This window comes from Hylaeus volcanicus, chromosome 9 (genome assembly GCF_026283585.1).
Source record: "Hylaeus volcanicus isolate JK05 chromosome 9, UHH_iyHylVolc1.0_haploid, whole genome shotgun sequence".
NCBI classification, from domain to species: domain Eukaryota; kingdom Metazoa; phylum Arthropoda; class Insecta; order Hymenoptera; family Colletidae; genus Hylaeus; species Hylaeus volcanicus.
This window is the reverse complement of record NC_071984.1, coordinates 3,422,677-3,431,790: the sequence shown is the minus strand read 5'-3', so window position 1 is coordinate 3,431,790 and position 9,114 is coordinate 3,422,677. Positions and strand designations below refer to the sequence as shown.

Here is a 9,114-nt window from a genome sequence, read left to right as displayed (position 1 = left end):
TCAAGTCATCGTTTGGAAATTTTCAAGTGTTCGCAGTATAATATTTTTGACTACTCTGTTATTATTTTGGATGATATGTAGTTTGACTTAGCTAGTAAATTTCTACGTATTCCTTTTGTTTGGTATACAAATCTGCGAAATTTCAAGAGCGAATGAATATATAAGGAAAATTATAAATTGAAATCCTTCGTAGCTTTTCCAAATAGAGAGGAAATACTTCTTATTTTTGTCAAGCTTAAGATAAACACTGTGTTCGCAGTGATTACATTGCAATATTATATGTTGTATTGTATGTAATATTGTACAGCGAGTTTGATGGGAAACGGGAGTTAGTTATAAGGAAGTATTCAGTGTTTTTTGTGGGGACTGTACACTTCTGGCATGCACCTGGTGTTCCAAGGGCCCCATACAAAATGGCAGTTTCCCCCCCATTGTAACTCGGGAATAAAAAAGGGACAACAATACTTTCTCCCCCTCGCGGCAGGAGCACCGGAGGGCTTCGACCAGCCCTTATCCTTCCGGCCAAATGGTCGAAAATAAGCGAGTAGGTCGTTTGTCAAATAAGAATTTGCGGCAGCGTTGCTCAAAGCGTATAAAAAAAATGTTAATCAAGCATCAACCCTCTCCCGAAGGGAGCCTTTTCCATCGACCTTTTTCTCTATGATAAACCACATTTTGCAAGCCTCGACTCATATTTTTTAACGCTGAGCCTATTTAGAAATAATGTATGAAGAGAGAGAAATGTATGAGAGAAATTATTAATCAACGTCTCGAGTCCTCCCAATTTTGTACCGTAACTACTATCTCAATTAACTATACAAATCTAATCTGAGAGTATTTATCTCGATCTAAGCAATCAATTTAAAGCTACAGAAATCCTCCTGGTTCATCCCGAGCTCGCAGTTTTCCCGATGATCTGGTGAATCGACTCACCACATGAAATTATAAATTTCTGAGACCGGCAAGGATCCTGTTTGGCTGTTCTTCAGGGCCATGGCGATCAGGCATGAGTAAGAGTAAGCTGGCTTAGGGTAGAGTTTGTCGTCGTAGTCGGACAGATCGAACTCCTTCTCCCTTTTCATGGTGGCGACAGCGGCGGTTGCTGGATTCACGTGAACGTTGTTGTTGTAGATCTGTTTCCTGACGTGGGGACTCTGACTGGGGCTGTGCAGCACTTTGAAGTTCTGCACCCTGATGCTGGACACTCCGTTTATCTTGGGGGTGGTCTGAGTCCTCGCGAATTGAGGAGAGATCGTTTTCGCAGCGGAGATTGAGATCGTCCTCGACTTGGACGGCGTCACTGGCTTGGAGACTTCTTGCTCGTCCTCGGAGTCCTCCTCGGTGTCTGTGATGTCGTTCTCGTACTGCTCCGTCTCGGTGTCGTTCTCCTGGTCGTTCTCGTTCTCTGTGCAGCTGCTGGCCTCGTTCTCCACCTCGTCTTCCACGTCTATCTTCTCCTCCTTGATTTCCCTCTTCGGCGAGAAGGCGAAGTATCTCCTGATATTGCTCGGTGTTGGACTCCTCACTGCCATGTGGGGCATGACGGAGTTTGGGTTCACCATGATGGAGGCTGCATCCCCTCCGCTGAGGTCAAGGTTGAAGTTGCTGAAAGAAGAGGATCATTATTACGCTATTACAATGTTGTTACAGTTTCAAAGTTTCTGTTTTTCATTGATCAATTTTTATTGCCCGATACAAGGATTGAGCAGCCATGGAACCAGTGTGCGATACACATTTCTTACATGGATCACTGACTGTTTCAATTATACCTTCCGGGGAAACTGGCTGGGATGAATTTTAACTGGAAACTGGCTGGGATGAATTTTAACTGGAAACTGTATATGAGTGAAGGTATATTTGAGCGAAGATACCTGTTGGAGCTGTTGCTGTTGCCGTTGAGCAAACTGGTGGACCCGAACCAGCCACTGAGGTCATTGTGGCAGCCGATGGGGTCATCGTCCATCTCTAGGCCAGACATGTCTGTGAAATTGAAGCCCAGCTCTGAGTGTCCCCCGATAACGCCTTCAATTTCGCATTTGATGTCGACGTCGAGCATCTCCTGGAGGGAGAGACTGTCCGTGCCAAGGTAATAGTCCATCGTGAGCCAAGGGTCCCTTGTCGGTCCCTGATCCAGCCCAGTACCGTGTCTGCTCTCCGTATCCAACATTCACCTGACTGAAATCAATGAACAAGACCCAGTCAGTCTGAGAAATTCTAAGATCAGTGATAGAGTCTATAATTAAAAAATGAGTTTGGAGAGAACTTGAGACGTTGGGAGATTTTATTTCCTTCTGGACAATTTTATGGTATGATTGTTAAGTAGTTTATTGTTTAAAACGAGAGAGAATATTAAGCAATGCCTGAATTTCTCTTGATTTTAAACTATTTTATGTAAACAGATATAAAGAAAATGGATGAACATAAATTATTTAGGACAATTCTTCAATTTTATTTTTAGATTCCAAGTTTATTATCGATACTGTAAATTTTATATGCAAACTCTGAATTAAATATTAAAATTCTCAATTATTAAGGATAATATAGAATTTATTCTTTAATTCAAATGTTGGCAACAATTATTGTTAACAAGTTGGGGCTCGCGAAACGGAAATTATATCGAAAAGTATTGTCGATTTGTCTTATTGACAGTTTAATTCGTGATATTCAACGGTAGATTTATAATAAATTAAAGAAAGAGAAGCACTTCCTCCTAAAAGGTTGTTAAATTTCGCGCGTTCTCCCACTTTGACTCCTACTCGTGCGCGCGCACATGCGCCAATTACGCGCGACCAGTGACGGCCCTACACGGACGCGAAATGGTGGGTTTCCAGTGCCCCGCGCAACTCTATTCTAATTTCACTTTCTCTTGAAATAAATTTGCTCTAAAACTATTCTACTATATAATAATTATCTATTGTTAGCATCATTCTAGAATAACACGTTTCTCTTAGTTGCAGATTTATTTTTTTAGCGAGGACACGCTCGCTTTTGATCGCGATAATATTTCAATTAACCATCACAATTTAACTTTACGAAGTAAACGAATAAAAATTAATACTTGTAATTAAGTATTGATTAGCATCAGTAATTATTAATAATTTAGGTAACAAATTTCAGTGTCTACTCGATAAATACCAAGCATAGAAATTAAATATATAAGTAACTCTATTGCAATCTACATTATTATGATTATCAAGTGCACTTGTAATCCGTTAAGGAAACAGCGATAAGCAAAATTTGTGGACCTACTAAACTTCAAATATATATATATATATATGTATATAGTCTCAATCTGATGGTCATTAGGATATCTACATGTATGCATCCTAATGACCATCAGGTTGAGACTTGGTTCATCCACCAATTACAAATTAATTCAAAGGATGCATTCATGGGGATTAAATCGTTTGAGCGAAATACCAACTTATAAGAAAATGAATTTCCTCGGCTGGTAATTTTACGTGCACAATAACGTTCAGGATCGACGGACATCGTAGAGTTCGTCGAGCGGTCGGTAAGAGTCAGAAAACTCGTCCTGAACATCAAACGTCTGAAGAAACAGACGTGGAAAAAGGTTTAACGAGGAAAAAAAGCCCCGAGTACAAAGGAGAGAGACAATTGGAGAACGGAGAAGGATCAAAGAGCGCCACAGAGAACAGCGGTCGGTGCCCCCCCACCCCTCCGCGCCCCGCGGCGGTGTACCGGGCGTTTGGAGCGAGCGAGCGCGAGAAAGCGGAACGAAGCGAGACGGAGAGCGAAACAAAGTGAGACGGAGAGCGAAACGAAGCGAGACGGAGAGCGAAACAAAGCGAGACGGAGAGCGAAACGAAGCGAGACGGAGAGCGAAACAAGTATGGCGGAGTGCGCGCTGGTGGGGGAAACCGACAGTGGGGGGTACGAGAGACGGCGAGAGGGGTGAGAGGGGCAGATACTACGAGAGTCCACGCGGCTCCTATAGTAAATCGACTATAGTACTATGAGTCAGTCACACCCACGAGCCGGTTGTGGGTTCAAGACCCTCATTGCACGTTCCTGCACATTCTCTGTGCACACCAACACGTTCGCGCGCTGTGTGCGTGCGAGGTCACGAGTACGAGCACGGTCGAGAATCTATTGGCCTTGCCCAGGAGAGATGATCGCGAGAATGATCTATGGATCGCGATGAAATCGTGGAAATTCGTCGGAAAATATATTAACCAGGAAAAACATTAACGATGGCGTTCGATGCACACGGTGCATTTATAGTCGGTCCTATTACTTTTTGTACACCCTATGTACGTTGGAAGATATTTGTCTAAATTATAGGTTTCACGAGTAACAATTACAATGAAATAATAGAATTCTCAAATATCGTGGTACTACAGTGGATAATTAATTAATTTTCCCTTTATTTCCTAACATTTTCTAATTTTTAATTTTGTAATTTGATGAAATTATTGATATTTTGATATCTCCAAATAAACGTTTCGTAATAAATGTGTACAAGAATACATTTCACACGTGTACATAATTTTAAATAAACGTTACACGAATTTTCAAATATTCCAGTACTTCGATGGATAATTAATTTTACTGCATTCTTATTTAACCTCATCGTTATTCATCACGATATTATAAGATGTAATAACCTCTAACATAAACAGCAAAATCTAGTATAATATATATGTATATATTTAAATACATGCAATTAATCGTATATTTATGGATAAGGGTTACTCGAATCGAAACGTTGCTCTATAAATATGCGCCCAGAGAGAACAGGATTGGCCGCGAATGTGCTAGAGAAAGACAAACAGAGAACTGACCCTGCTCGGCGTAACTCGCATCGTGGATTGGCCTTTACCGCGAGACATTCAAGTCTAACGTGACCGAACGATATTTTTAGATCGAAAAGTGTAATGGAACTCGGCCGCGGAGGGCCTGTAGCTATATTATTTGATTGCATTTACCGACGCCTACACTTTTTGTCACGAGCTAGTTATTCGCGAACACGCGACGCGAAATACTCGAGTAATCGTTGCGAACGCGCGTAGATAAATAAAGATATGGAAATGTTTCTGGAGGTGCGATATAGCCGGGGAAGTGGAAGAGCAAATGGCGCGATGCGAAACGATAGATAACATTTTTGTTTACATTTCGGTGTGTACGTAAAAAGATCATTTCTGCTTGAACGTGCTCGGCGAAGGTTACATTGCTCACCGATACTATACACACACACCGACACATACTGTAGTATGTAACGGTATCATCGTTGATGGTGGTCGAATAGGTGTTGCTTTTTTGTCAACTATTAGTTTCTCTATACTCGGTTATGTCGAGAGTAGTAATTACAACTGTAGCAACTATAAGTGTAGCTTGTATAACTATACTGCTACTATAGAACCGAATATATAAACGATGGTGGATAAAGAATTTTTCTACTACAGTTTCACTATACGGTAAATTTGATGTTACTATTAGTTCAACTATAGTACTTTCATGGGCCTAATTACGATTTGTCTATAAGTTGAACTATACTGTCACTATGGATATAACTATACAACTATACTGACCAATGATACCGATGACTATACTGTTTCTTTATTGCGATTCGCCAGCAATGACGACGTGGCTACTATAATTCCGCTTTATAAGTGATTATAGAGTTACAGTTACTATACTCTTACTATAAGCACATCACCAACTATACGGGGTGTCTAAAAAATGATGGAGGTCATTGAAAGGGGTGGTTCGGGGGGTGATTTGAAACAACTTTTTCCTTAGCGAAAATGTTGTCCGAGGCTTCGTTAAGAAGATATTAACAGAAAACTTCAGACCAATCAGAGCGCGAGGTGGCGGAGCTCCCCGACCAATCACAGCGCGAGTATACCAGTGGAGCGGCCGCGGTAGCGTATGAGCGCAGCCGCCTAGCGCGTAGTCTACGCTACCGCTCCATTGGTATACTCGCGCTCTGATTGGTCGGGGAGCGCCGCCGCCTCGCGCTGTGATTGGTCAGTGTTTTCTGTTAATATCTCCTTCACGAAGCTTCGGACAACATTTTCGATAAGGAAAAAATTGTTTCAAATCACCCCTTTTAAGGTGTTACAACATTTTTGGGACACCCTGTATATTTTAATATACTGTAATAGCTATACTAGTATGGTTGCAATTTAATCTAGCGTATAGAACAAGTGCAACACTCTATTGTCACAGCTATAGTGAAATTATAGTAGCTATACTATAACGGCTATATTAAAATAATAGAAAAAGCCCACATTTCGTGGCTCGCTCGCCAATACGTTAGATATATCTCCTTGAACTGGTTAGGGTGAACAGAAAGCGGAAGTGGCGAAAGGGAGGCGACGGGTGGAGGGGGACAAGTAAAATATTTAAGACGCACGGGGAGATCATGCACATGCGCTCATCCTGTTTCACCCGAGTAATCGGTCTTTCACCCGTGGGACCTCGACAAATAACAACCTTGGATCTTTGGCCGCTTTATTTTCGTCTGTTTTTCGAGTCTGGCGATGCCTAAATCGCGCCCTTGCACTCGTCTCTCGCCCACGACGTCTCTGCTTCCACGAAACGTCTGGCATCGTTTCCCCTCCTGGCCCTCCATTGCTTTCTTCTCTTACTTTTGTTACGTCACAAAAATTTCCATTCAGAGAATCAATTCATGTACGAAGACACATAGATTCCTAACGAGATTATTCGTTTATATTTCTGTACGCTACAGAAACTACAGTAGTCTACAGTGCGTCTTTATAGTCGTATGTATAGTTAAATTTATGGGAGCTACATCATAAATAACATCACATCATAACATCTTGTGTTATAAGATGTTACAATATCGTGTACATTAACATAACAGTACCAAAGATGGTTCGTTAAAATAATATCGTGCAAGTGGCTGCCTCCGAGACTTGCATTTTTCGGTTAAAAAGAGCGATAACTATAAGATTGCAACGATTACAATTGTACAGGGTGTACCAAAAATGTTGGAGGTCCTGAGGTTTTGTTAAGGAGATATTAACGGAAAACAGTGACCAATCAGCGGGCGCTCCATTGGCATACTCGCGCTCTTATTGGTCGGGAAGTGCGGCCACCTCGCGCTCTGATTGGTCCGGACTTTTCCGTTAATATCTCCTCAACGAAGCCTCGAACAACATTTTCGCTAAGGAAAAAATTGTTTCAAATCACCTCCACTCTATATATACAGGGCGTCCCAAAAACGTTGTAACACCTTGAAAGGGGTGGTTCAGGAGGTGAATTGAAACAAGTTTTTCCTTAGCAAAAATGTTGTCCGGGGCTTCGTTGAGGAGATATTAACGGAAAACTCCGGACCAATCAGAGCGCGCGTATGCCGATGGAGCGCTCGCGGTAGCGCATGAACGTGGACGCCTAGTCGGTCCAACGGTATCCGCGCGCTCTGATTGGTCGTGGAGCGCGGCCGCCTCGCGCACTGATTGGTCAGTGTTTTCCGTTGATATCTCTTCAACGAAGCGTCGTGCAACATTTTCGCTAAGGAAAAAAGTTGTTTCGAATCACCTCCCGAACCATCTCTTTCAAGATGTTGCAACATTTTTGGGACACCCTGTATATTTATCTTGTCAATTCTATTTAAAATTATAAACAAAATTCAAGTATATTAACGTTGTAGACAAAAATTCCTTCCCTTACAATTTTTAAATAAACAGTGTTAACAAGATAAACATAAATATATCATACATATATTACACCATATATAATAAAACGTACATCGATAAACAATCACTCGAATCTTCTTCGAAATTCTATTTATTTAAAAATATCGAAGAAACTTCAAATCGTTCTCATGCTCGGAAACATCGACCCACGATATATATATATACTCGTACCACGAAATATCACCAAAACCTTATGGTGGCGGGAGGAGAGGGGGGGGGACCTATAATTTCGTCCCTGTAATTCGGAATAACGTTTCCGCCATGTTACCATCGTCGTTTCAGGCATTACTCCACACACGATGGCCAAGCAGCTGCAGCGAGCAGTCAATTTCATTACGTGTCGTCGAACCACGCAGCTGTATTTTCTTGGCAGAGGGGCCCTCCCCAACCCCTCCCCTTCCCTCAGCGATCGCGCCGCTGTTCATCTCTCTTTCCCCTATCGTTGGCGAAAATTCGACCTTCAACGTGACTCCTGGAACGATCCTAATCTCCCTACCGAACGACCATCTTGGCCCAGTGCGCTTCGATGAACGTCGACCCTCCGGATAATTTTTTATTTTTTTTTTATTTTACCTTTTTTTCTTTCTTTTTTTTAATGACCGCTCTGGCGAATCCAATAACGCGTTCATGTATTTACGTTGTCGATGCTATTTATTTAAAAATTATAACGAAAGGAACAGCGTGGCAAATTTCTGTGTCTCGACCCGATGGTCATTGGAAACGAATCCGTTCGATCGCACCGAATTTTAAACGCAAGGAGCGTGATTTGAAAATCGAAAGAAATTTAAGAGATAAGAGATTATCGTATTATATACATGTACAAGGATTTACATTTCACGCTAAAGAAAATAATAAGTTTCCGTGAACAATCGCGACGAAACAATTGCACGGTTCTTTAATTCGTCGTAAATAAGGATTATTCCAAGATGGCGTCCAACTGTGTCCGAGCAGTTAGAATTCTGAGCCAGGGGCTCCCCCATTGTTCCCACAGTTCTTGAAACGTACGTTCCAGGGTGAGGTTCCGTGGCGATGAGACCCTAAAGCCGAGGAAAGTGAAACTTTTCCGTCTGGAACGAATATATTCTCGTCGGGAGGGGGACGGTTTTTGCGGTACTTTTCAGGTACAGGTGTAAATTCGACTGTCCCTTTGTTCTCCAAACTACCATTATCCCGCAGGTAGGAAAAAGAGTCCGAGCGTGTCGGACGGCGGAAGTCTTGGCTGGCAGGTAGCCACGAATTATTAGCACAGGGTCAATTACTCGGGCTCTCTCGCGTTTCGATATCCTGAGACTCCTCGACCGTTTCCCTGACCCTTCGACTGTGGGACGACTTTGAAAAAAATATATCCTTATAGAGTGTGATATGACGAAACTTTTTTCTAGTTACAGTTTGTTCGTACGATGTTTAGTTTCGAAGATAAAAATTGAGA

The 9,114-nt window shown here is 42.0% G+C and overlaps 1 protein-coding gene across 1 annotated transcript in view; it reads right to left on the bottom strand.

Moving 5' to 3' along the window:
• LOC128882048 (forkhead box protein P1) overlaps positions 1 to 9,114 on the bottom strand; it is a 24,009-nt gene that overhangs the window by 2,522 nt on the left and 12,373 nt on the right. Inside the window, exons 2-3 of the mRNA XM_054133616.1 lie at positions 1,872 to 2,175; positions 934 to 1,605 (exon numbers count right to left, since the gene is read on the bottom strand). Of these exons, the coding sequence (XP_053989591.1) occupies positions 934 to 1,605; positions 1,872 to 2,167 (968 nt within the window). The 5' untranslated portion in view covers positions 2,168 to 2,175. The remainder of the gene's footprint in view (positions 1 to 933; positions 1,606 to 1,871; positions 2,176 to 9,114) is intronic.